Source organism: Malaclemys terrapin, chromosome 9 (genome assembly GCF_027887155.1).
Source record: "Malaclemys terrapin pileata isolate rMalTer1 chromosome 9, rMalTer1.hap1, whole genome shotgun sequence".
Lineage (NCBI taxonomy): Eukaryota > Metazoa > Chordata > Testudines > Emydidae > Malaclemys > Malaclemys terrapin.
The window spans coordinates 13,109,650-13,137,022 of record NC_071513.1 but is presented as its reverse complement, the minus strand read 5'-3'; the positions used below and the strand labels follow the sequence as shown (position 1 = coordinate 13,137,022).

The following is a 27,373-nucleotide window of genomic DNA, read 5'->3' as shown; positions in this document are numbered from 1 at the left end:
GGCAACCTTATCCATGGAATGTGGCTGGGTTCCCCTGTGTGAACAGTCACCCAGCTGCTGTATTTTGGACCCAACCTTTGGATCCCACATGCTTCCAAGCTTCATGGGTCTGCGCAGAGTCTGGGCACTGGTTCCAAATCTGCCCTTTCAGGCATGCTCTGCTGATCTGGGGAATCTGCCTGTCCAATTTATGAATGATGTGAGATTATGAACTCTCTGTATGTGTCTTTACCAAGCTGCAAACTCCATTTTTAACATGCAATAGTTTGCCATCTCTTTGTCTCCTAGTTGGACTGGAATTCCAATGGTGGCTGGCAAAAGGATAACAAAAGAGGGGTGTTAACTTAAGTGCTTGACCACTGAAATGTAATAGCTCTAGACCAAAGACTGGCTCCCAGCCAGGAGACCTAGGTTGTCGGAGAGAAGTTGCCTAACAATTAAATCCTCTGGTAGGACTCTGTGGTCACCTGTTAAGGCTGACCAGGGAGTCACCTCTGAAGGGGCTGGAAGAATATAAAGGGCCAAAGCTGCTGTTTGTGCGCAGTCATTCTCTCTCCAGCCATCTTTCACCTGTTTAAGGTAGGGGAAGCTGCTGCAGGTGCTAGGTGAGATAGAGGGAACCCTGCTGAGCCGACCTGAACACAGATGGTTCTCCAAGGAGTCCCGAGAGAAGGCTGAGCTACAGTGAGGGGAAGAGCATATCGGTTTTTATTATTTTTGTGTGGATCTGTATATATCTCTCGTGATTAAGTAAAGAGCAACTGCAGCATAGAGTCCTGTGCAAAGTGACTGTGTGTGTAACCCAGAAGCCTCGCACCTTCAGTGGGCTTCTGGGAGACAGTGTGTTTAATTACTGAGGTATCTTGGGGGTCAGCGATGGAGGTGGGGGCATGAGGCGGGTGGGTTGAGGGGCTCCATTTCTGTGAAGGGGTAACTGTGAGAGTTGGTGCCCAGGAAATGTGCTACAGCCAATTAACACCCCCCTCCCCCGGAAGCTTACAACAGTGGGAGTTTCAAGAGGCTTGAATTCCTCTCTCAGCAATCTCGTGAGTGGCCAACAGAGGGCGCTGGATCAGATCTGTGACAGGGAACTAAAAGGATCTTTGCAAGCACTCCGGAGCAGACCACTCCCTGAGTGGAAGTGTCTCTCTCCAAGCAGAGCATAGCACCAATGTGCTGGGCGCAAGGGAACCTGGCGATAGGCATGGTCCAAGCAGAGAAATTCACCCTGTTATCTATTTCTTTTCACTCTATTTCCTAGCATCTAAAGTCCCAGTGCCTGTGGTGGGGGTCGGAGGGAAGTCTATAGGTGCCAAACAGCTGGCATGTTGATTTTCTGGAAGACTAAGGGTAATTGGACCCAAAGTGGCCCTGTCTGGCCTTTCACCAGCCGCAGTTTAGCTGGGATGGCGAGGAGCTCCACATCATCATCAGCAGGGGACTTGGCATCCTTTCCTTCTCTCCCTTGTGCCCGCCTGCTCAGTTTTCTCTCCCTGATCTTCACACACACAGTCCCTTTTTTCATCATCTGTCCTATCTCCTCCCTTCCCACTCTCCCTCCAGTGTTGCAACTGACCGGCTTGTGACAGGATCTTTGGGCTTTGTGTTTAATTGATTCCCAAGCTGTCTCCATCTTTCAAAAGATAGGCTGAGGCAGGAAGCGTCATGGACTGAAAACAAAGCCAAGTGAGCTGAGTTAGCCTCAATGCCAGCTAACCTAGAACACCGTGTCCATATAGCTCCCGGTCAGGGTGTCCTTAGAAACGTATTGGGGTCTCAGTGCTTAGCAACACAAACAATATTTTAAGACGCAGACAAGAGATGGGTCCACTCAGAGCCCCCTTCAAATGTGGGGAAATTCAGATCGAAATGTTGGGTCTAATTTGGGCCAAAGTTCTCCTGAATGCTGCAGTAGAGCCAGGGGAGTTCCATTTACTTGAGTTCATGTACTTTTATTCTCCACTCACACTGGCTCCACCCCAGTCGAGCTCCTCCTGATATCCCCCAGGGTGAGCAGAGTAGATCAAATCTTCTGTTATTTAATGGCGTTTGTTCCCTGGTTTGCACTCTTGATGCCCCACAAAGGGGTCAGGGCTGTTTTTCTCTTTCCTTCCCTGCTTGCCTCTGCCTACAACAAACTCCCTTCCCTTTCCGTGGCTCTTTAATCTTCTTAGCCTTGTGAAGGCTGCCGTACATTTCTCACCAGCAATGGGAACAAATGTCCGTTTGTTCTTGTCAGGGGACAGAGAGCACCTGGCCAGCCTTGGCATTTGCCATACAAGCAGAGGCTTTGAAGGGAAAGTTGATAAGCCCTTTAAACTTTTTTATGATAATGTTCAGGAATTCTGACTCATACATCTTCAGCAGCTCCCTTGCATTTTTCTAGTACTAACTCCTATTTGGCTGGAAAGCAATTTTGTTTCGGTGAGTGAGTCTAACCAGAGTAAAAGCAATTAAATGGAAAATGTCACTTCTAAAGGTGTAGATTGCGATCAGTGAATTTGTAGGTAATTTCACTGTGATTATGTAAAGAGAAAGTCATGGACCCTTCACATCTCCAGGCCACGGGTTCGTTCTGGCATCGCTTACTCATGAAGGATTAATGCCAAAGAGCGAGCTGTTAGGACACAGAATGTAGGGAATGGATGTTCGGGGATTGATAATGAGGATATAGAGTCTTTAACCCGTAGAACAGATTTGTTTAAAGTCCAGGCTGGTAGTGGCCAAAAATTACTACAATCTGATAGCTGCTCAGTGACCTTTTACAGCAAAAATAGGGGTTAGTCGGAGAGCCAGCAGTCCTGAATGCATGAATGCGGAGTGGGTAGGGAGGACAAAGGCAGCAGAGAAGGATGGGTTATGTTTTTTATTTGCTTTCCTATAGAGCACCAGTACTAATAGGGGAACTGCCCTCCTTTCCCAATTAATGCTCAGTATATAGAGAGGGGCCAACTGTGTGAAGCTTGGATTCGGGGGGCTCAGCTCTAGAGGTTTGGTTCAGACCCATCTGCAGCAGAAAGCTCGCCTTGTTATTCATCCCTACAGCATCATGAGTCGTCTTGGTCTCTACACAACACTTGAAGGACCAGGTTCCTGCCCTGAGCTGCTTACAGTCTAACTCAGACCAATAGAAAACCAGGAACAACCCCAGCACAGGGAGGGTTGGAGACCTCTTGGCAAGGCGATTACCATAGGAAAGCAGGAGAAAGAAGTGGGTTGTAAGGAGGGAAGTGAAAGCAAAATACCCTTAGTTATTCTGAAAGATCCCTTATGCAGATAGCTAATAGCTAGAAATCACTGAACACAGCCCTCATTCAGAGGGCGTGTGCGCAAAAAGCATTCAAAACCCAAGGCTAGAAAATGAATTTGTTGAGGGTAAGTGACTCAGCAGAGCCCTGCTCCTCTTTCCTCTGTCTTAAACGTGGCTACAGTCAGAGAGGATTTATTCTTGGTTCCCCCACTCATGGCTCACTGGAGTCCTTCACTTCTTGGCTACATCGTCTTTTGGAACATTATTCGTTCATGTGTTGCTTTTCCAACAGGAGCCCCAGCATCAGCCTGTGAGAATATGATGCCTGTGCATATGGGGGTCCAGCCCCAGCCAAGTCCAGCCCCCTATGAGATCCAGATTGATGTATCTTCCTTCGTGAACAGGCAGCCGATTAATGGTAATTAAGTTCCAACGTCTTAACTGGATTGATAAAATTCACTTAAAATCCATGATTTCTTCATAGTTTTGTTTGCATTTGGCATGCTTTCCGTGTAAATGGATCAGTATTATTAGTGAGCTTCTCTTTTTCACCATGTTTTCTCCCTAAAATGTGTTTAGTAAGTTTCTGTTTAGTGAAATGAATTAAAACAACTGTGAGCAGATCAGCAGGAGAGGATCAGGAGAAACTAACTGAGAACTACATGGAGATGAGAAGCTGACGTTACAAACGCTATGCAAGTTATTTTAAAGTCTGCCAGGTCTGTATGCCAATCAAGTAATCATGATATGGCTGCATTCTGTTATAGTGACGCTGATAATCTAGTGATGAATCAGACAAGGGTTAGGCCCTCAGAGGATGAATCCAGCATCTGGCAGGATTGGGCCAATGCCATGAAATCAGGGGATGATTTTAACTGGCACCAGATAGCTAAGGGAATTCTTAACTGGTGCAGGGCTATCGCCGATAGTTCGGTGATTTGTTTCTGTACCAAGGAAGGCAGTAAGCAGAAATTAACATCTGCTAGTTCTTTGGTGGCCCATTTGAAATGAGTTGGTGGTCAGATGCATAACTGAGGCTAGAGAAGAGATGTGACCTTCCCACATCCCATAGTCAGTGGCAGAGTTGGGAATGGAAGCCGGGAGGCCTGAGTCCCTGTCCTGTATACTAGTAACAAGACCATCCTTCCCCCTGCTGACTCATGCCCGGTTACTTGCTTAGCATACAGTTCAGTGTCTTCTTCCTTTCCTTTCAGTCCCAATATATCTCTGATATCTTTCTTCTTCACCTCTCGCTATGGCTACCATCTGACCCTCTCTGCCCTCCTTTTCCAAGGGCTCAGACTCCCTCTCTTCACTTCTCCCCCAGTCCATTCCTCTTCTGGTTCTTTGTTACCCTTGATCCTAGAACGTAAGAATGGCCATACTGGGTCAGACCAATGGTCCATCTAAGCCAGTATGTGGCTAGTGCCAGATGTGTCAGAGGACATGAACAGAACAGGGCAATTTTGAATGATCCATCCAGTTTCATTCAGTCCCAGCTTCTAATAGAGGTTTAGGGACACCCAAAGCTTGCAATAGTGTCCCTGATCATCTTGGGTAACAGCCATTGATGGACTATCCTGCAGGAACTTATCTAATTCTTTTCTGAACCCAGTTATACTTTCAGCCTTCGCAACATTCCCAGGCAACGAGTTCCACAGGTTGACTGTGTGTTGTGTGAAGAAATACTTGCCTTAGTTTGTTTTAAAGTTGCTGCTTGTTAATTTCACAGAGTGACCCCTGGGTCTTGTGTCAAGTGAAGGGGTAAATAACACTTCCCAATTCACTTTCTCCACACCAGTCATGATTTTATAGACCTCTATCATATCCCCCCAGTTCTTAGTCATCTCTTAGTCATCTCTTTTCTAAGCTAAACAATCCCAGTCCTTTTAATTGCTCCTCATCTGGAAGCTGTTCCATACCATTCATGATTTTCATTGCCCTTCTCTGCACTGTTTCCCATTCTAATGTATCTTTTCTTGAGAAGAGGTGACCATCACTGCCTGGCATATTCAGTCCTGTCTCCTTGTACACCCTGGCTGCCTCCTGGAGGTGGAATGTGCTGCTGTTCAAGGCCAGGAAAGAGGAGGAAGCCTTAGGTGCCAGCTCAGAAGCCCCAGGAGCTGCGAGAACAAGCTAAAGAGGAAAACTTGCTCCTTGTCCCTAGCCCTGCTTATAATCTCAATGGGAGCGGCACCCAGTTACCTGAGGGCAGAATTTTATCTAAAGCCTTTTTCACAGTCAGTCTCTGTGGTACTTATATTGCCCCAGGCCCATAGTAAAGGAGCACCTCACCCAACTTGCAGTCCCCTGTGAGACAGAGAACTACTATCATCCTTGTTTTGCAGATGGGGAAATCAAGGCATAGATAGACTAAGTGACCAGCCCAGGGTGCCATGGGAAGTCAGTGGCAAAGAGGGAATTGAGCCAGCGTCTCCTAAGTCCCGGGCTGGCACGCTAATCACTGGGCTAGTTTTGCAGACACAGCTGATGTGCAAAGATATATCTGGTATATCTTTGGAGTTATTAATGGTAGTGACGGTTTGAGAAGCCAGCCCCAGCTACGGGTGACTAACATGCGACAGATGCATATACTATCTTCCAGTTCAGATTGTAGGGCCGGGATACAGAGGCCTGTTGCTGGAAGCTCGCACCTTTGGCTCCACTGCTGCACTTGGCACTTGGCAGAATCCTGCCAATAACACTAAGTTCTTACAGGTAAGCTGGGAGCTTCTCATTTCTAGCCTTATGGGGCATCGTGGCTTAATAAATACTGTGAAATTAAATGGAGCGAGAGAAACAACATACAACAGCAAAGGCAGCTGGGAAACAGGAGACACGATGAGCTGTCCTGGGATCTCAGCGGTGGAGCAGGCAAGCTGGATCCCCAGGAAAGCAGCGTGCTCTGCCTCCCTCTCCCCCATACACACTGTGAGTTGTAGGAGACTACACACAGATGTGATGCAACCTGAGTAACCATTAACTCTCCCAGTGCTCGCTGCTTGGAAGGGCACAGAAGGGGTTACACCTCCATCCAGCTGGGCAGAATCCACAGGTTTGCAGGGCGTGGATTTCTTTCTCCACTGTTCCCTGTTCATATCACAGCTCTCTGGAGACCTCAGAATGGGGGATGGAGGGGCCGGTGCTTGAGTCCTGTGACTTCAGTGGAGCAGGGTGGGAGCATTTGGATTGATCAGGGCACGTTGCATGGGATGTCTATTACCCAGGCTTTTGGTGAGGGGAGGGGGATATCGTTGCTAAGGAAACAGGGTTTTTTTGTTTGTTTACCAATTGATTGTACATGCACCTAGTGCATAGGGTTACCATATTTTGTGCCTCCAAATGGAGGACACTCCACGGGGCCCCGCCCCCGCCCCGCCCATGCCCCCGCCCCAACTCCGCCCCCTCCCCAAAGTCTCCGCCCCCTCCCCTGCTTCCCGCGAACATTTAATTCGCGGGAAGCCTGAAGCAGGTAAGGGGGGGTGTGGGGGGAGGAGGTGCGGCCCAGGCTGGCCCCCCGGCGGCTCCAGCCTGGGTCGGCTCGGGCCCTGGGGTGCCGGCCCCGGCCGACCACCCCCGGCCCGCCCAGCACTACCGGCCCCCGGCGGCCTGGCGCCCCCCCCCCCCCCGGCGGCCCGGCCCCCCGACCGGCTCCCGGCCCGGCCCCGCGGCCCAGCGCACCCCCCCGGCCCCGCGCACCCCCCGGCCCTGCGCAGCCCCCAGCCCCGCGGCCCAGCGCACCCCCCGGCCCCGCGCACCCCCCGGCCCCGCGACCCCGGCCCGGCACTGCGCCCCTGGACCCCGGCCCGGCACCGCGCGCCTGGCCCGGCTCGGCACCATGCCCCCCGGCCCCGCGACCCCGGCCCGGCACTGCGCCCCTGGACCCCGGCCCGGCTCCCGGCCCGGCACCATGCCCCCGGCCCCGCGACCCCGGCCCGGCCCCGCACCGGCCCCGGCCAAAGAGGCCCCGGCCGAGCCTCCCTCCCTCCCGATTTTCCCGGACATGTCTGGCTTTTGGGGATTTCCCCCCGGACGGGGATTTGAGCCCCCAAAAGCCGGACATGTCCGGGAAAATCCGGACGTATGGTAACCCTACTAGTGCAGTGGTCCCCAACCTTTTTCTGTGGTAACCCCCCTCGCCTGTAATGCAATCTGTCCCGTGGGGCTGGAAGCAGAAGCCACAGCCAGGAGTCGAAGCCATGGCCTTGGCAGGGCCAGAGCCGGTGCAAGGAAGTTTCGCGCCTTAGGTGAAACTTCCACCTTGCGCCCCCCCCAGCCCTGCGTCAGCTCCCCGCCCCCCTCTCTGCCTTGAGGCTCCCCCCCACTCCGCGGCAGCTTCCTCCCCCGGGGAGCCGTGCGGCAGTTCCCCACCCCAGCTCACCTCTGCTTCTCCCACCTCCCAGGCTTGCAGCTCCAATCATCTGTTTGGCACCGCAAGCCTGGGAGGGGAGGAGAATTAGAGTGGGGGGCGGCATGCTCGGGGAGGGGGTGAAGCAGAGGTGAGCTGGGGTGGGGAGCTGCCGTACGGCTTCCTGGGCCGGGGGGGTGGGGAGCCGCCGCGGGGCGGGGGAGGGGAGATGCCGCAGGGTTCCCCACCCCAGCTCACCTCTGCTACGCCCACTCCCCGAGCACACCGCCCCCCCGGCAATGACAGTAATTGCATGGAGCGGCCGCTGAGCTGGGAGAGGGATTCTGAGCCGCACGTATCAGTGTGCCGCCAGCAGCCCAGCCCAGGAACGCTGTAAAAAAAAAAAAAAATTGGGGGCACCGCTTTTTGGCGCCCCCCAAATCTTGGCACCCTAGGCAACCGCCTAGTTTGCCTTACTGGTAGCACCAGCCCTGGCTGGGGCCGGAGTTGGGGTCAGAATGGGGTTGGGTGGTGTTCCCTCCCCACCCCCAATGAGGGCTGGTCCCAAGGCCCACCGCACCCCCCCCCCCAAATGTTCCTTCTGTATCACCGCAGGGGAGCACTCTCCAGTTTGGGGATGTGTGTAACAGGTACACTATTCATTGTAACTAAACAAGTAATACATGGATTGATATTCTTTTTTTTGCAGTGCTCTGGAAACCCAAAAGGTGCGATTACTCATTCTAACACCGAGTTAAAAACAAGCCTGACCACTTATACCTGGCTGCCCCCAATCTCTGGTTGCCCTGCCGTTATTACATTCAGGTAAGTAGCTTCATGAGAGAGTTCCCTTTTAAATGAAATCCCCTCCCCCTCCAATGGACATCTCAAACATGTTTTCTTCTCTTTTCTCTACCTATACATAATACAGTCAAACAGTTCAGCTGTTTAATATAGGGCAGGATTTTCAAAAGCACCTGAGTGATTCCAGAGCATAAGCCCCATTGACTTTCACGATCTTGTGCTCCTAAGCCACTTAGGTGCTTCTGAAAATGTCACCCACAATACATTAGGGGCTCAATCAGCAGCAGGGTCTCCCCAGACAAGTGAAAGCTGCACGTAACTAATGAGCGCTGATTCACACCGTTCGGATTACAAATGATCTTAAAGCAGAAGAATGTTGCTATACTGCAGGAATAGTATTCTGATCCTTTCTGGGAGTGGAAGGATCTTCAGTTGGGAAGCCATCTGAAAATGTCAGCCGCAGCTCACTTTTCTGTGTGCAAGACAGGGTGGATTCACTTTTCCATGAGGTTAGGCTTACATTACCATTTGCTAATGAATTTATGAGCAAAGCAGCAACGCCATCACAGAAGGGCTACAATGAGTTACTGGAATATCTTTGTAGGGTGGGAGGGGGAATTCTTCCCATTTTATAACCATGTTCCACTGTTCTTTTTCCTTTTGAACAGGGCAACTGTAGCACAGTCTCGTGAAGTTTATTGGCTCGGTATCAAATCCAAAGTGATCTGGAGAGGTGAGTAATTAGTGAATGTATCATTCCAATTTAAGGCAGCGGATTGTGTAGCTAACTGCCATTAATGCAAATAGGAGTTAAAGATGCATCAAGAGAAAAGCCACTGATGTATCAGAAATGCAGCGTGCGCTAGTCTGCGTGCAGTTTGCTCTGAAATTATTTTTCTTCACCATACAAGGGATCAGTTCAGTTCACTAAGCTGGAATTTACATATGTAGCTCTTTGTCTCTCCTCCTAAATCATTCACTCCAGCCCCCTAAACTTTGTTGCTCTTCTCTGAACTCCTTCCAGTCTGAGAATATATTTCTGCTAACATGGTGCACAGAACTAAATGAAATATCCCAGGTCTCCCATGAAGATATGACTCGTATTATGGAGTAAAATGTCAGCCACTGCTACTAGCTAATGGGAGTCTTGCACAGAGAAGAAAAAATAGACTAGTTACTCTCAGAGCTGACTCTCTCCTCCATCTGGAAAGGGGTAAAAGAGTAACTTGCACCAATAGGAATTTGTATATGCAAATATCAAAGTCATCAGAAGGGTAGAGAGCTGGTTTTGTTTCTGGTTCTTCTAGGGAATGAGTATCTTCCTCTCAGCTCACCTAATCAGAAAACTTTAACTGCGTTGAGGGCCAAATGATGCATACTAATGTAACCCTACTGTAAAGGTTGCCATGTATGCTGTTGCACAGCCTATGATAAAAAATGAGCCACTATCTCTCTTTCAGTGTTAATTATATGAAGACTTAATATCTGCAGTTGCTCAAATCTGGGTCTCGGGGGACACTTGTGGGAGCTCAGGGTTCAGCCAGTGGGGCTGAAGCCCCAAAAGGCACCTCCCATGGGGCTGAGGCCCCAAACCCTGGCAGGTATGCCTTCGCTCTTGAACTTCTGAAGATTGTTGTATGTGGCTCAGAGGCTCAGTAAATTTGGCCATCCCAGCATATAGCATGCTAGTCTCAAAGCCTGTTCAGTAACACAGCCTAGCAGTAGTGATCCAAACTACGCAGGAACAGACGTCTGCTAAAGTGGTTCCAACATAGTTATTAGGTAGCTCCAACATTGTTAATTAGGTGGCTACTTATGACACAGTTGAGGCAGGGAGTGGGAATCAGGCCTCCTAAATTCTGTTGTTGACTCAGCATGTGTTCATGGATAATTCATGTAAACCATGCCTCAGTTTCACCATCAGTAAAACAAGGATAGGCAATGCCCCCCTCACACAGATACTTGGGCTTAATTAATTAATGTTTGTAATGTGCTTGGAGTTATTGAGTAAATAAAAGGAAGTAAGATACTGTCACCTCCTCTTCAATACAAAAACAAAAGCTCATTTTCAAGCTGATTGCTCATTAGAAAGAACAATTTAAAGGCCATTATTTTAGAGATTGTCTCTGCAACTTGCTCAGGGATCATTAATCCAGGGCTTTAGTGTGCAGTTAAGTGTTGTTCTTGTCTTACATAAGAGAAACAGTACTAATGACTTATAATCTGCCCCTACATGCAGGTGGCTTGGGTGATGGTGGTAGCCTGTGATATACAGGAGATCAGACTAGATCAGGGGTTGGCAACCTTTCAGAAGTGGTGTGCCGGGTCTTAATTTATTCACTCTAATTTAAGGTTTCGCGTGCCAGTAATACATTTTAACCTTTTTAGAAGGTCTCTTTCTATAAGTCTATAATATATAACTCAACTATTGTTGTATGTAAAGTAAATAAGGTTTTTAAAATGTTTAAGAAGCTTCATTTAAAATTAAATTAAAATGCAGAGCCCCCCGGACTGGTCGCCAGGACCCAGGCAGTGTGAGTGCCACTGAAAATCAGCTCGCGTGCCGCCTTCGGCATGCGTGCCATAGGTTGCCTACCCCTGGACTAGATGATCTAATGGTCCCTGCAGGTTTTAAACGCTGACTGTACAGGGGAATTGTATAAGAGTTTGAGGGATGGTATGAGGTCTCATTTTAAGTGGAAAAGACAAGCTCTGAAACCACAAATCATACTTAATTCAAATGCTTAGAGTGAAGGGGATTTGGAACTATTCCCACTGAGTTAGCTAAGCATCAAGCCTAGGTAATTCACCAGAAAAGCACTATCTAGTTGAAGTGCTTTGACACAAACTGCACAGGTAGTATCCAAATTTTACATTAAGTGTGTCTCATCCAAAAATCAGCTCTCTTTATTGGTATTCATTTATTCTGTAGCTGCTTGGTTTAACAGCAAGAACACTTTTGAAATGTAGTTAATCCGTTCTAGTCTGACTCATGGAATGACTTCCCTGAGACAGGAGCATTATATTTTAAAACCAACATAATAAATGATAGGATTGGCCCTATCAGTCAGAAAGGGATTCAAAAGCAAGACACAAAATGTCTCAAGTTAGCAGTAAGGACACACAAGGCAACTGTACACCCTTTGAAAACCTGCAACTACACAGAACATACAAGGGGTGAGGAAGTCATTTGATATGACTGTCAGATTAATAATCAGGGTAGTAGTATAAAATGGCTAGAGCAGGAGACTAGGCACTTGTCTCACTGTGCTCCATTTTGCAACTGACTTACTGTGGGAGCTGGGGCACGTCATACAACCTCTCCGTGCTTTGGTTTTTCCATCTAATCTAGGTACAATGCACACATCTCAATCGTTGTATAAAACATGCGGTAAATACACAGTAGTTTGAAATGTTTCTTAGAAGTTAATTAATGCCCTGTTCATTGCTTCCACAATCAGCTGTGCTTAGACTTTGTTAATCCATAGATGTTGGTTGTCTGAAAAACAACAGTGATTACTAGGTACTGCCACTGATTGTGAATAGGAAGTGAACAAGTGGCAACTACTCGTTGCTTTTTCCCTATAGTTAAAACAGGGTTAAAGGGAGGAAAAACTGAGGACCACACTAGTATCAATGTTGCCTCACCTGTGTAATGAAAACTAGTTCTAAATTGAAGACATTTATTTTGTTTTCCAAACTACAGATTCTAAAGCTACATGTGGTGCTGAGAAGCTTACATGGACAGTAATTATTGTGACAATGATGTCTTTCCACTTACTGCTTTTACCTGGCTACTTATATTAAGTGTTGGCGTTTCAGAGGATCTATTAAACGGCTAAGGAATAAATACAGACCATGTATACAATCACTGCATTTGCTCCTGCCATGAAGTGGATTCTGGAAGCCTAAGGCCTTTGTCTACACATGTTATACTGTTTTTAAACTATACCAATATAGTTAAAGTAATGCAACCCTCTAGTGCACAGTTATACTGGTACAGCTTATTCCCTACAGGCACGTTATATAAGTATAACAATGTCCCCTCTCTGGGTATTACTCTCACAACCCTAACCAATGCCATTTTAATATTACATGATCTGTATGTAGACTAGGACTAAGGTTAAAGTTGAGTAGTACAAAGCTATAGTGAAATCTCAGAGCAGCTAGAACTGATCTGAAGAACAAAATTAACGCCATGACTTCAACTGCATTCTAAATTAGAACCTATATAAGATCAAACTCATTTGATTTGTATAAGGAATGGTACACATAAGGATATCACTACTATAGACTCATAGACATTAAGGTCAGAAGGGACCATTATGATCATCTGGTCTGACCCCCTGCATGCTGCAGGCCGCAAGACCCTTCCCTGGACTCTACCGTTGAAGTCCCCAAACCTGTGTTTTAGTGACTTCAATCGGCTGAGACCCTCCTGCTAGTGATCCCTGCCCCATGCTGCGGAGGAAGGCGAAAAACCTCCAGAGGCTCAGCCAATCTACCCTGGAGGAAAATTCCTTCCCGACCCCAAATATGGCGATCAGTAATACCCCGAGCATATAGGCAAGAGTCTCTAGCCTGACCCTTGTTGGCCATTATGCTGTTCATGTACCATTGCTTGGTTTTCCTTGGCTACTATGTTTTATCATTAAACCATTCCCTCCATAAACTTATCCAACTTAATCTTAAAACCAGACAGGTCCGTCGCCCCCACCGTTTCCCTCGGAAGGCCGTTCCAATATTTCACCCCTCTGATGGTCAGAAACCTTCGTCTAATTTCAAGCCTAAACTTCCCCCCGGCCAGTTTGTATCCATTCGTTCTCGTGTCCACATTAGTACTAAACTGGAATAATTCCTCTCCCTCCCTTGTATTAACCCCTCTGATATATTTAAAGATAGCAATCATATCCCCCCTCAGCCTTCGCTTTGTCAGACTAAACAACCCAAGCTCCTCTAATCTCTTTTCATACGACAGGTTTTCCATTCCTCTGATCATCTTAGTCGCCCTTCTCTGCATCCGTTCCAGTTTGAGTTCATCTTTTTTAAACATTGGAGACCAGAACTGCACACAGTACTCCAAATGAGGTCTCACCAGCGCCTTATACAACGGAAGCAGGACCTCCCTATCTCTACTAGATATACCTCGCCTAATACATCCCAAGACCGCATTGGCTTTTTTCACCGCCACGTCACATTGCCGACTCATAGTCATCCTGCGGTCCACAAGGACCCCTAGGTCCTTCTCCTCTTCCGTTACTTCTAACCAATGCGTCCCCATCTTGTAACTAAAATTGTTATTATTCGTCCCCAAGTGCATCACCTTACACTTTTTACTATTAAATTTCATCCTATTTCTGATACTCCAATTCACAAGCTCATTCAAGTCTCCCTGCAGAGTATCCCTATCCTCCTCCGAGTTTGCAACTCCTCCCACCTTCGTATCATCCGCAAACTTTATCAGCCCACTCTTGCAATCGGTCCCGAGGTCAGTTATAAATAGATTAAATAAGATGGGTCCCAAAACCGAACCTTGAGGCACTCCACTAGTAACCTCCCTCCAACCCGACAATTCACCCTTTAATACGACCCTCTGCATTCTCCCCATTAACCAATTCCCTATCCACCTTTGGATTTTCATATCGATCCCCATGTTTTTCATTTTAACCAATAGTTCCTCATGGGGTACTGTATCAAACGCTTTACTGAAATCCAGGTATATTAGGTCCACCGCATTTCCCTTATCTAATAAGTCCGTTACTTTCTCAAAGAAGGAGATCAGATTCGTTTGGCATGATCTGCCCTTCGTAAAACCATGCTGTAATTTATCGCATTTGCCATTAACTTCAAGGTCCTCAACTAGTTTCTCTTTCAGAATCTTCTCCAGCACCTTGCACACTACTGATGTTAAACTAACAGGCCTATAGTTACTATATCTGTATACCTTTTCATTATACATCAATAGTACAAAACATCTTTCAGAATTAAGACAATGGCATTGTATTCGTTAGTGGTACACTCCAGAAGTAATTTCTTAAAAGGCTGGTCATTTCTTTAAGTAATGACTGTATTGCTACTATTCTTGCAACCTCTCCTTTTTGAGAAGGGTATCCTATAATTGATTATGTGACAGCAGAAGTTGATGCTTTAACAGCTTTATAATGAATAAGAAATTAAGGCTTAGCATTACTCATTGCATGCCAATTTCGTGAGGGGAGACAACCTCAATAAATGGTTATTTTTGCTATTTACAGCAGCTTAGTAGTCTATTAGTGTATCTGCACAGAGTTATACAAGTTACTGAAAATAACAGGTATATAAATAAAATAGATTTAACTCTCTCTGGCACGCCACTAACTTTTGTTGCAAGTTTCTTAGCTGGAAGCACATCTATAACTTTAGGGTAATTGCCTACCTCTGTTGTGTATTCCTTTTTGTATGTTTGACTGCAGAATGTTTATGGTTGGCTGTATTATTTTCAATATACACCTTTTAAAGTTATACCAATAAAACAAGTGCAGAAACCCACTTTCATTTTCCAGGTTTATGTGCAACATATAACACATTGCATCAAATATACATGCATGTTTACTGGAGCTAAACTGCTTTGTACAAGAACTAGGACTCTTCACTCAATGAGTTGCTCCTTAGTCAATGTTCTCCAATCCCTGAAAAATAAAAAGTGAAACACTCTTAACTATCCATACAGAATTTACACCAATCTCACCGCGCCGTTTATGTTTCTCAGAAAGTACACATCTTTTTCTAACCATAAATTCCTCAGCAGAATAAGAAGTTAGCATTGTCCAAAAACCATGCAATTTAAAAAAAAAAATGGGGGGAAAGAATCACAAAAGCACAATTAAGCAAACTCTAGTGATAGCATCACAGGAGTTACAAAGGGAAGAGACCAAATTCATCAAGGCAACCCTGTGCAAATTATACCATCCCTACGTACCATGACTAAAGGTGATCTGAAAAGGTTTTTCAAAAGAATGTTCTTTACATTAGACATTTAGGTCTTGTCTGCTCAGGAACACCCTGCTAACTGCAGAACCAGTGAAATTACATCACTTTAGTGGAGAGTGAAAAGTTGAGCAATTCAGAGGGAAAGGAATTTTGTCACTGTTTAAAATTTGTTTGTGTTAACCCCTAATTTCACTTTAATGACTAAATAAGGCTTGGAGAAAGGATGTAACAAATTAAACATTCCAACCCCTTCTACTAATGTGACAGCTCATAATACACATGCTTAGAAACATCCCAGAGACCCCTAGAAAAAACAGACCAGGCCATGTCTAATAAAATATTACAGGCTTTCTTTGTATGTTATAAAGCAACAAATACGGGCACTCAAAAAAGCCCTTTGCATGTCACCTTTAAGTACTAGCAGTAGCAAGTCTTCACTGAAGATATCAAGTGAGAATGAAAAGACACTAATGCTAAAAGAGTCAGGCTTGGGGTGTGCACAGAAGATTGCATCCAGATTTGAACCAATCAAAGCAAGCCAGTCCACTGATTAGCTGTATGACAATGCATTAAAAATAAGCACTTGTTGTCTGCACCAGTTAGCAGGCTAAGTTCTACCCTCAGTTACCATCAAGACTGAAGTAACAGAGAGCAGAACCCAGCCAAGGGTCTAACTCAACTCAAACAATAGCTAGTGCTCAATGCAGAGACCTACAACTGTCATTTTCAACTCCTGGTTAGTTGAATTTTGAGGTGTTTGGATTTTGCAGAGTTCAGCTGCCTTGTATTTATAGATTCCTTGGAAGGCATTTACCTTGGACCGATGGTATTCATTAACCCCCGACAGTCGCCTGTCTCTTTCCATCAGGTACCACTGGTAGGGTTGGCGAGCGATTCTCTTTTCCTGCACACACAGAGCAACGTGTCACGGCGCTGGGAGAACGGGGCTTGGACACAGCGCGGAGAGGGGAGCAGGAGGAGGCCGCACAGGAGACAGGATCGTGCCGCCTGGCCTGGACAGCGAGCTTGGGCTCGGACAAGGCCCCAAGTAGTTCCCGGGGTGGGGGAAGGAGAGCGGCGCTCTCTGCTGGACTCCAGCGGCTCGCTCTGCACAAGCACCGGCTCCCCCCCGCGTTAGCTGTCCCCCCCCAGCGCCCGCTCCCCCCCGCGTCAGCTGTCCCCCCCCCCCCGCGCCAGCTATCCCCCCCCCCCACGTCAGCTGTCCCCCCCCCCAGCGCCCGCTCCCCCCCCGCGTCAGCTGTCCCCCCCCCAGCGCCCGCTCCCCCCCGCGTCAGCTATCCCCCCCCGCGTCAGCTGTCGTCCCCCCCCAGCGCCCGCTCCCCCCCGCGTCAGCTGTCACCCCCCCTCCCTTTCCGTCCGGAGCCGGCCCAGCCCCCCACCCCTCCTGGCTCCGCCCCCCACCCCTCCTGGCTCCGCCCCGGCCCTGACCTTGCCCCCGTTGAGGTATCTGTGGATGTGGATGAGGGACACGCCGGGGATGGTCAGGCACAGGCCCATAATGGCCGCGCTGGGCAGGATCTCGTACCACATCCCGGCGTCCGCTCGAGCCGCTACCGACTGCTACGCTAGACAACCGACCCCAGGAGTGCGCATGCGCAAGTAGCCCCAAGTCGCCTGCGCATTAGCCCCGCCCCAGGACTACCCACAGGGCACCGCCTACCCATCATGCATCACGACGGCGCGCCGCCGCCGCCATTGTGCCGAGGCAAAGGCCGTTGAAGGGTCACGAGTGCAACAGCGATAGGGCGGGGCTAGGCCCCCCGTGACTGTGGAGGCGCTCGGCGTCCCACTAGGCCTGCCACGGCTGCCGGGAACTTCCCGTGGCCCCGATGACCTGCCTGCTGGGAGCATGCCGGGAGCGGCCGCCCCCGTTAGCCCCAGTGCATGCCGGGAACTCCCAGCCCCACGGTGCTGTAGCCTTGAGGAGGCGCCGCCGGCGCCAGGCGGCGGTTCGTGGCCCTTTAAGGCGGTGATCCCGCGAGAGGCGCAGCAGCCAATGGGCGAGAGGGGGCGTGGCTCGCTGGCCGGAGAACGGGATGAAGGAGGATAAGGAGAACACTAGGCCTAAAGAGAAGCGGGCGCCCGGGGGCCCCCTGGATCTCAGGGGGGGCGGGGAGCCCGAGCGGCTCGAGCGGCCGAAGGACAAGAAGGAGACGCTCAGTAAGGTGAGGCTGGGGGCGGGGCCCTCGGGACCGAGGCTCCCTAGCTCGGGGCTGGCGGCGCTTTCCCCTCTCCCGTGCCCCGGCCTGCGCTCCTGCCGGGCTGCTCCGTAGAGCCCAGCGCCTCAACCCCCGGACGGGGCCTCTGGACGCTGTTCTGGGGATGGGGCCAGGCAGGCCCAGGGCGCCCGGGCCCGTATCTGGCGGTGTCTCGTTTTTCGGTGCCCAGATCTGATGGTTTGCCCAGGGAGGTGCTGAGCTCGCGCGGCGCTTTGAGAGTTGGCAGCACTCTGCAGAACCAAGGCCTGGGTGGCATCCGGACCCACTGGCCACCACGTGGGAAATGTTTGGCCCAAGTCACTTGCCCAAAGTAGCAGTTAGTGGTAGGCTAGGGAACGGAGCTCCGGAATCTTGCCTTTGAATTCCTTGCTCTCATCACTTAGGGCCTGAGACTGCTCCTCTTGGGAAGTGAGGAGGAGTCTTTTCTTTGACTTAAGTGGGTGCTGGATCAGGCCCCCAGTCTTTCTGTGCTTTCTTGAAGAATTGTGATGTTTCTAGATCACTCAGTGCTTAAGATATAAAAATGGTATTGAAGCCAGGCTGGGTGAAAAAGATTTCCACTTTCTTGACATGAGCCACAGTTGTTGACTTAGCTTTGTTATCCTATGGCATCTTTCAAGTAACCTCTGAAATAAAGTCAGGGGCAGACAATAATTTTACGCTCTTAAAATTCTTGTGTTTAAGGTGGTAATTCGACGCTTGCCTCCCAGCTTGACTAAGGAACAACTTGAAGAACATCTTCAGCCTTTGCCTGAACATGACTATTTTGAATTCTTTGCTAATGATTCCAGGTACAACACTTCAGGTTTCCATTTTTTCATGTAACTCTAGTATGTCAATTAATTTACACTTGTCTATAGTGTGTATAGTTAAAATCATCAGCAACTAGCCAGCTTCATTTCCTTACACATTGCTATCTTTCTGTCCTTTTGCAGTTTGTATCCTCACATGTTTTCCAGAGCATACATCAACTTTAAAAACCAAGAAGACATAGTACTGTTCAGGGATCGCTTTGATGGTTATGTTTTTGTTGATCACAAAGGCAAGTAAACATAAAACTTGGTTATATACTAAAATGTTTGTATGTCAGATATATTAAATGAGATTTAGGAGATTGTCAGGTAGTTTAGTCCCAATTTTTTTTTTTTCTTTTAGTGCCATAACTATACTTGGGCACCATATATCGAGATTAAATACACGGTGCTTGCATGTAGTCTTTTCGATAAACTTCATGACACTTTTTGTAGTAGATTTTAAATATAGCTTAAAATAATAACAATAAAATCCCCTTTTTAAAGCAATATTAGTGCTAAATTTTCTAAACAAACTGCTTAAGAGGAATTCTAGCCCATTAGTAACTTACATGTATATAATCTAAGTTTAGTTAACTGTCATTTTAGTATGTTTTGTGGTTTTTTGGGCGCATTCAGCACCTAATACTAAAGCCTTATAATACTAAGGCTGATATCCTCTAACACACACATTCTGGGTGAAATTCTGTCTCCATGGGAGTCTTGTGCACTGTTTCCAATTGACTTCCAGAATTTCACCTGAAACTCTTGTTTTATTTGGATATTTTTTTAGATATATTTTTATGTTTTTAAGGGAGATTTTACTTTTAATTTTTTTATTTTTCATCTTCCACCAACCAGTTGCTTTTTGTGAAATGGAGCTGTGACAATTGAAGTCTCAGTTATTCAGAAGGCATTGAGTGGCCAGCTTCATGTTCCAAGCATCAATTTAAATTACCTAGATTCTCTGAAACTACTTCTCTGTTCTGCATGGACTTTTTGTCAATCATATTGGATTTTGTCAAGAACAGAAATTTCCCATTTCTCCATATTCCCAGTTGAACACACAGAGCTCTCTCTCCCCCTTCCCCACCCCCCCAGTGAATGAAGCAGGAATGGGGGGGTGGGGGACAGACAGCATGTGATCATAATGCATAACTATCGGGATGCTGAATTAAGGTTGCCTGAGCAACCTTAGCTCTGGCATTTCCTAACTTTTGAGTATTACATTTTGCAACTTTAACTTTCTTTTAATGTAGTTTTGTATGTATTTTGTGTATAGGCTGGAAAGTGCTTTGAGATCCTCTTGCGATGAAAGGGTTATAAATAATGTTGTCATGTGGTCAGATATATAAACATAAATTTCATAGCTACTATCTATTTATCTGTTCTAGTATTGTTTCTTATAAACACGCCCCAGTGTACCTCCTCCAATATAATACACTGTCAGGAATTTAGTGTGTTGTTTTTTTTACCTTGGTGATTAAACAGTTTTAACATTTTACATTTAACAGGTCAGGAGTATGCTGCCATAGTAGAATTTGCACCTTTCCAAAAATCTGCAAAAAAGAAGAATAAGAAAAAGGATGCCAAAACTGGGACTATTGATGATGGTATAACTACTAGGGTTGGTTGTTTGTATGCATGCATATGTGGAGATTTATGTGGTGCATGGTATCTAATAGAAATTTGAATTTATTTTGACTGTGTGGTGTCCTAGTGTAACAATATGTTTGATACTAAACACTTAACGTGCAACAATTACATTTCTGTTTTTCAAAATAACTTGTCTGTTTTACTATAACAAAAGTACTTAAGGTATTATTGATATTATTATGATAGTACCTAGTGGTCCCCAGCAAGGGATAGGGTCCTGTTGTACTAGCTAACACCCATACATGTAATGAAAAGATGGTCCTTGTCCCAGTTAGCTTTTGTAGGCTTGGTACACTAGAAGAAAAACAGACAATTGCAAAACCAATACAATATCTTAATAAGCACACTATGGAATAAAGTTGTTAAAATCTTGCATTATTACTATTAATTGTGTACTTTACAAAACATAACCAGACATGGTTCCTGCCTCAGAGTTAGATTTAACTTGGCTAAAGATAAATATTGGGCAGCAGCTCATAAGACTATATAACCCATTCTTGTTTGTTCGTAAGTTTGAAAATGCAGAGTGACTACTGAAATTCCCAGAAGAGGGGTCAGTATGTGTATTTTGTAGCACAAACCAATCTTTCTCTCCAGACCCAGAGTATAAGAAGTTTTTGGAAAGTTACAGTGCAGATGATGAAAAGTTAACATCGACTCCTGAAACACTACTAGAGGAAATAGAGGCAAGAAACAAAGAGTTAATAGGTATGAAAACTGATATCTTGTATATGAACCTCTTCTCACAGTGTAGGAAGACATACGAAGTACAATATTTTGTAGGTTTGTGACTTTTGAACTTTGGGGACTCTACATTCCTTTTTAGATTATTTAGTATCATTAAGTCCTTAGAGTAATACTACTAGTGAAGATCTACTTTATTCATCCCTGTTCCAGTCCCTCTTCTTAGTTTAAATTGCATATAATAATCCTTTCCACTACCTATACTAAACACCTGTGTTATGTGCTGTTAAATTCCAGTGATGGGTGCATTGGCTCCTTTAATATTAGTACTGTGGGATGGGAAGTGATATATAAATGTAAGTTACGGCTCATTTAGTTTAGCTAAAACATTAAATGAGGAGACATAGCCATTTATAAGTAAATGAAGAGTATACATTTCAAGAAGAGAGAGAAGTTGTGGTACAAGTAAGACTGAAACTGAGCAAAACTTAATATAGACTGAGAAGTCTTTCCCATCTAACTTATGCAAACATATCTTGATATTTGTAAAGGCAAAAATATTTATGTTCTTAATGTTTATTTAGCTAAAAAGACAACTCCCCTTCTGAACTTCTTGAAAAACAAACAGGTATGATTTCTCTGTATAATCTATGTAGAATCTTTTTGGGTTACAGTTTTTGATAACTTGCTCTTAGAACTTGTGTATGTACAGTGATGTCTGTATAGTAAGATTTTCTTATGTGGTAAATGTATCTAAAGACCTTGTTTTAAATAATTCTCCCAGAGCTACAGAATTGTTCAGGTAGGTGGGAGCACTTCCTGCTTCCTTCTCTCCTCAGAAGAAAGTTGTGAAACTTAAAAAAGGCTGGGTGGGGGGAGGAAACGTCCTACAACTGATTGTTCTGCTACGGGACTGCATCCTGCTGCCTAACTGAATCCATGCTGCTCAGCAGATGGTAAGTGTAGTGGAGCAGATCTAGTGCATGCTTGCAGAGGAAAAATATAGTGTGTACAGGGCCTTAGTCTAATAATTATAATCATGTTTAAAATGGGGTGGGGTTTCCTTGTACTCTGTATCCCAAATACTTGGTATAACCTGGGTTCATGCTTAACAAACTGTGCGTTTTAGCAGGGATTGATAGTGGCTTCCAGAGAATTGATATCAAGCTATATTTTGCTTAACATGGTGGTTTAATAACAGTCCTTGTCACAGTGGAACACTGAGCGATGTGAGCTGCAGCTGTGTGATTGGCAAGCCATCTTCTGTTTAACATACCGTTTGCAGCTACCAGGATTTAATTTAATGCCCTCTTGGTGATTTCTCTCCTATGAACCTATTTTTCTTTCAGATGTGTTTAACTTTTTAGGGTGGGTTCTGATGTGTGGGTGTTTCATTTTAACCTCCATTAAAATATGGAGTTACTGATATCTGAAATATACATCATAATGCTGCTCCAGTGAATTTTGAAGCTTTCAATAAGTTGCTTAAAAGTAGGATACAACAGGAGACACAAATGTTTTATAAAGCTATATATTTTAGAGAATTTTGTGTCATTTTAGGACATGGTATCTTATGGAACTTTTAAAAGTAACTTTTTTTTTCTAATGTGGGAAATATTTTTTTTTTTTTTGTTCTCCCCCTTCCCGCCCCCCCGCCCCCTTTCCAGAGACTGAGAGAAGAAAAAAGAGAGGAGAGGAGAAGAAGGGAACTGGAAAGAAAAAGACAAAGAGAAGAAGAAAGGAGGAAATGGAAAGAAGAAGAAAGAAGGAAGAGAAAAGAAGCAGAAAAACTGAAGAAAGTTGATAAATGCCCAGAGAAAGAAAGGGATAAATCAAAGGACGAACCAAAGATTAAGGTACAGAACATATCATTGTTATAGGCCGTTTTCCTCCCCCTTCCCTGTAAAAGTTGCATACAAAATGTGTTCACTGAATACTTATCCAAGAGTAATTCATGATCTTGAAGGAGTAGACTAGTTATTTCATAATGTTCATGCTTTTGTTAAAGTACAGTAAGGATTTGTATGTTGATTGTTAGTTGCTTTAGTTTTATCTTTAATAAACAATTTTCATTTGAATACTTGTGTATATGCTTTCATTCCCCAGAACATATGAATTTAATATAATCTGGGTAACTGGCTATATTTTATTACCATCTTCAGTATTTTATCTTGTTCTCATACTGTACAGGGCAATGAATCCTATTCTGGGATTGGGATCATTATTTTAGTTGTAGACATTACTACCTCTGAGCATAGGGAGTATGGAAATAACTAGTTACATATATGTATATTTCTCATGTTAAGCAGAAGTCACTTCAACTGAGTAGCTAAATTATACTGTGCTGCAGAGTAGAATTAGAATGAGCCTTTGATTAAATCGAATGTGTGTTTTTCTTCACAGCTACTTAAGAAACCAGAGAAAGATGAAAGAGACTTGGAGAAAAAGGAAAAGTTCAAGAAACTGGAAAAAGAAATCGTGAGGGAAGAAAAGTCTGCTGGCGCACTAATCAGCGTGTCAGCCAAACGATCCGATGGGGAGACTAAAGAGGAGAAGGCAAAAAAGTTAGTATTCCAGTACTTAGTATATATGACTTACCAAAAAACCCCAGCCCTTCTAGACTATTTAAAACTTAGGCTGCGCTGTCCAGGAACAGCTTTTGAATTCAAATGAAGAAATGTCTCTGATCTGAATTGTCTGGGAGAGTTTACTCATGATCAGGGAGTGGGGTGGGTCCATCTGGACTTGAACTATTTCATAGCTGTTTGTTTAATAGACAAATTTTAGTGTTTTATCATAAACACTTGGGCTTTCATTTGAAGATATTTACAAATGGAGCCCAATTCAGGAGGCACAGCTGTTGGGCAAAGATGGCTTTAAGCCACCTCTGTGTCCTCCAAATTCTGGGGCTGGCTTTGGGCTTGCACAGTCTCTAGCATAAATGAGAACAGCTCCATAGCCTGCACTTATAGCAGCTTCTGAGAGCATAGGGGTCACTTTAAGTCCACAATACTCATAATGTATATCCCTTTAGAGGCCTTGGCAGGAAGGAAAAGTATGGCCATTCTTATGCCAGAATGCAGCCCAGAATGACAACCATATACTGCAATAACTAATCCTCACAACGTCCATGTGATGTATACAGGTGTGGGTTTCCCCCATGTGTCCGAGGAATGAGGCAGAGATTTAAGTAATTTCCAAGGCCACTGAGGGAGTTAGTCAGCTATGTGACTAGAACTGTGGGACTTCCTATCTGTAGTGTTCTCACTCATTATCAAGATTTACATCCTCACTGCAGTTATTTCTGTATCTGTAGTAAAATATGACTGTAGGCTTCTAGGATATTTTAACTCTTGTCTAAAATCTACAAATCCGTGTCTGACAACATTGATGCAAATTTGGAGCTGTAGTTTTGATTACACAGATCTGTGATTTTGATTATCCAGTCTTCTAAGCTTAATTTCTCGCTGTGTTTTTCATACAGACCTGAAGATGAATATGGAAAAGATTACAGGGAGCGGGAGAGAGACTTTGAAAGAGAGAGAGAATATGAGAGACTGCAGCGGGAGAAACAGAGACGTCAAGATGAAGAGCGTCGTAGGCAGAAGGAACGCTTTGAGAAAGAAAAAGTTTTTAGAAAAAGAGAGGAAGAGGTGAAAAAGGAGATAAACTCATTCAGAGAGAAAGGAAGGAAAAGTGAGCTTCCAGACTTTACAGGCAACACAGAAAAAGCTGAGAAAATAACCAAAGATGACAAAAAAGAGGATGCAGCTAAGAGAGATCGCATCAGAAATAAGGTGCTGACTCTTTAAATTCACACCCATTCTATAAGGTCATGTTTGTGGTTTTATAGTAAATGTTAATTAAGGGGGGGGGTCATGCTATTTCTTACCTTTTTTTGAAATTTTTTTCTCCTTCATATAATAATTCAACTGTAAACTTTGCCATTGTGTCTGAGGGGAAAAATAGACAGATCTTGTAAGCTTTGCTGCTGCTAAGATGAACTTAGTCTTGGCAAATTTCTTGTTGCCTTTGTAGGAATTATGTACAAGTCCAGCTGTTACTGGCAAGTTCTGAACAAAAGTTAATAAATGTCTGTCCTGGTTTTGCCAGCAGATAAATGTTGGTTTTTTAACTTTTGTGTCACCAGAGAACTGATCTGGTAGGACCAGATTCTTGCAGATGCTGCATGTGGGTTAATGCCAGAAAGTACATCTCTGTAAGTGAGAGAAAATGATATAGCAAGCAGCCACCCCATTATACCTTCTCCAAACACTGCAGAGGCGGCTGCATCAGGTATAAGGCACTGCTATGCAGTGTCATGGCACAGACCCCATGTTAATGTACTTATCGTTCTATATGCAAAATACCCCCAAAATATGTATTCCTTCCATTGATAGGAATACATCCAGTTTAGATGTGCATTAATTCTGCATTTGCAGCATCTATGGGTGGGTGGGTGTGTGTCATGGTTTTTAGTTAAAAAATGTTCCTTGGGAGAAGCTTTGAAATTTGCTCATGTGCTTGAAGAGGACAAACTGAATTGTTCCTTAAAATATTATCCTTGTGAATGCTTCAAAATACTTGGGTGCATAATCTAAAGCAGCATTCTCATCTGTGCTATTTGAGCAGTTACTCTTTGTCATTGAACTTGTAATGTTGGGGGTCACTGAATAATTAATAATATTTTGGGAAAGTCTGAAGTGGTCTGTGTGGTGTTCTATTTGCCTTTTTTAGTATCATCCCTTTAGAAATTATAAGAATTTGTCTAATAGCCAAAGCATCATACTGTCTGATACCTTCTGATTTATTTCAGGATCGTCCAGCAATGCAACTATACCAGCCAGGAGTTCGAAGTCGAAGTAGACTGTGTCCTTATGAAGACATGGCTACAAAGTCTGTGGACCAAGGAGCAGATAAACAGGAAAGTGAGACCAGTAATACAAAAGAAGAGGAGTGATTAGCACACAGGCCTTATGTATTCTGATTATCGAAGCAGCCAAAGAGCATGTACTACGCAATCCAGAAGTGCCTTCAAAGAGAAGGAACAAAGGAAGAAGAGGGGACATTGTGCTGTTGGATGTTTCTGGTTAAAGAACCTCAGAATTTGAAATGTGTTCTCATTGTTATTGGAATTTATTTTCATAGCATCAGACTACAATGGAGAAGAAAATGTTTGCAGTTTGCAAAGTAGAAAAGCGTTTTGTGGCCTTACGTATGAGAAATGCGAGTCATGTGGTCAGGAGGATGGCACCTGGATTTAAAAGCAGAGCTTTTTTGTAAAGCAGTCCTGAACCAGTGTTTGATACACTTAAAAGAGGAGCAAAGTTAAAGTTGCAGTTTTGCTCAAAAGCTAACATCCTATATTGCTATGCTGCGTGGTGTTTGAGTCTGAGACTACAATAGTTACAAGTAAACAGTGTAATCCTAGCACTAAAACAGAGTTCTCAGACTATGGTAGCTGGGCCATCAGTGGTCTGGGGAAGCCTTTTCCTGGTTTTCTGCAGAACAAACCTTTTCAAGATAGAAGCAGTAGGAAGTTTGGAAAGTGGGGAGAGGCCTTATAAAGAATCTTCCATGTAGGAAGTGGATTACTGAAGGAAGTAGTTGAACTAAAAGATTGCAGTGTAGGAATAATTTTGTTATTACTGGGTATTTCCTTTTTGATAAATTTGTCATGTAATGTCTGCCTACCTACACTGAAACAATTTTTTTTTTTAATTTTAGTATAGCTGTGTAGAGAGTCTGATTCTTTTCAAGCATTCCCTTTTTTTCAGTGTCTTAAAAGTAGGAAATTTGCCATTTCAATCTCTGCTTCATCTTTCCTAATCCATTGGAGTGTTATTTCACAGCCCAGAAGAAACTTCACCAATAATGATCCTCTTTAAGCGAGCAAGTTTTAGCCTTAGCTGTTTTGTACTAAAACCAATAAAATATCTCAAAATATTAAAGATACTTTAACTTACTTGTCTTCAGTGAGACTTTTCTATTTGGGGGCATGACAGAGCTAGCCTTATCTCATGAACTGTATTTATCCTTTATCAAAGCTTTTCATATTAATATTGTACATGAGTTAAGATTGTCAAATGGCCTCCAACTCAATAACAAAAAATCCCTGTACTCTGCTGAGAACAGCAGAAAATACTAAACTAATACATCACTGTAGCTAAATTACAGAGCATAACGTTACAGTAACTCCTCACTTAACATTGTAGTTATGTTCCTGAAAAATGCGACTTGGCTGACAGGATGAAATCAAATCATACATTAATTCTCATAGTACATTATAAAATCCAGCTCCTACAGAGGGGAAATCAGTGTTCCAGGACCATACTGTACACTGGGCATGTGGCTTGTGGGGAGCGGGGGGGGGGGGGGGGGGGGGGAGGGAATTCAGTCTTATAATCATTACTGTCCCCATGTTTTCCACTGGCTGTGTTTATTATGGAAGATATCTCGCTGCTGAGGATGAGCAAGAAATCAAGGGAGGGTCTTCTCCAAGGGCTTCTGCCTTGGCCCTTATGCAGCTCACCTGTATGCAGCAATGCCCCTCCCCCGCCCCCAGTGACAGCAGTGGTGCAGGAAAGTTACCCTTAATGGGGCAAGAAACAAAGCAGCTCTGCCAAAGAAC

The 27,373-nt window shown here is 44.9% G+C and overlaps 3 protein-coding genes across 3 annotated transcripts; 2 read left to right on the top strand and 1 right to left on the bottom strand.

Annotated features, from left to right (window-relative positions):
- The first annotated feature begins 3,463 nt into the window (after positions 1-3,463).
- On the top strand, positions 3,464-12,993 carry LOC128843572 (putative defense protein 3). Its single transcript, XM_054040501.1, has 5 exons — positions 3,464-3,668; positions 5,856-5,968; positions 8,308-8,423; positions 9,071-9,135; positions 12,109-12,993. The coding sequence occupies exons 1-5, from the start codon at positions 3,464-3,466 to the stop codon at positions 12,207-12,209; spliced, it is 600 nt and encodes a 199-aa protein (XP_053896476.1). The 3' UTR covers positions 12,210-12,993.
- Positions 12,994-14,931: 1,938 nt separating this feature from the next.
- NDUFA1 (NADH:ubiquinone oxidoreductase subunit A1) lies at positions 14,932-16,984 on the bottom strand. The gene is made up of 3 exons (XM_054039504.1): positions 16,821-16,984; positions 16,186-16,275; positions 14,932-15,070 (listed from the first exon to the last, which is right to left on the bottom strand). The coding sequence occupies exons 1-3, from the start codon at positions 16,920-16,922 to the stop codon at positions 15,050-15,052; spliced, it is 213 nt and encodes a 70-aa protein (XP_053895479.1). The 5' UTR covers positions 16,923-16,984; the 3' UTR covers positions 14,932-15,049.
- Positions 16,985-17,052: 68 nt separating this feature from the next.
- UPF3B (UPF3B regulator of nonsense mediated mRNA decay) lies at positions 17,053-26,707 on the top strand. Its single transcript, XM_054039503.1, has 10 exons — positions 17,053-17,557; positions 18,296-18,402; positions 18,547-18,653; positions 19,917-20,015; positions 20,656-20,766; positions 21,327-21,370; positions 22,410-22,598; positions 23,146-23,306; positions 24,227-24,539; positions 25,559-26,707. Exons 1-10 carry the CDS (start codon positions 17,429-17,431, stop codon positions 25,700-25,702), a joined length of 1,404 nt encoding a protein of 467 aa, XP_053895478.1. The 5' UTR covers positions 17,053-17,428; the 3' UTR covers positions 25,703-26,707.
- Positions 26,708-27,373: the final 666 nt, after the last annotated feature.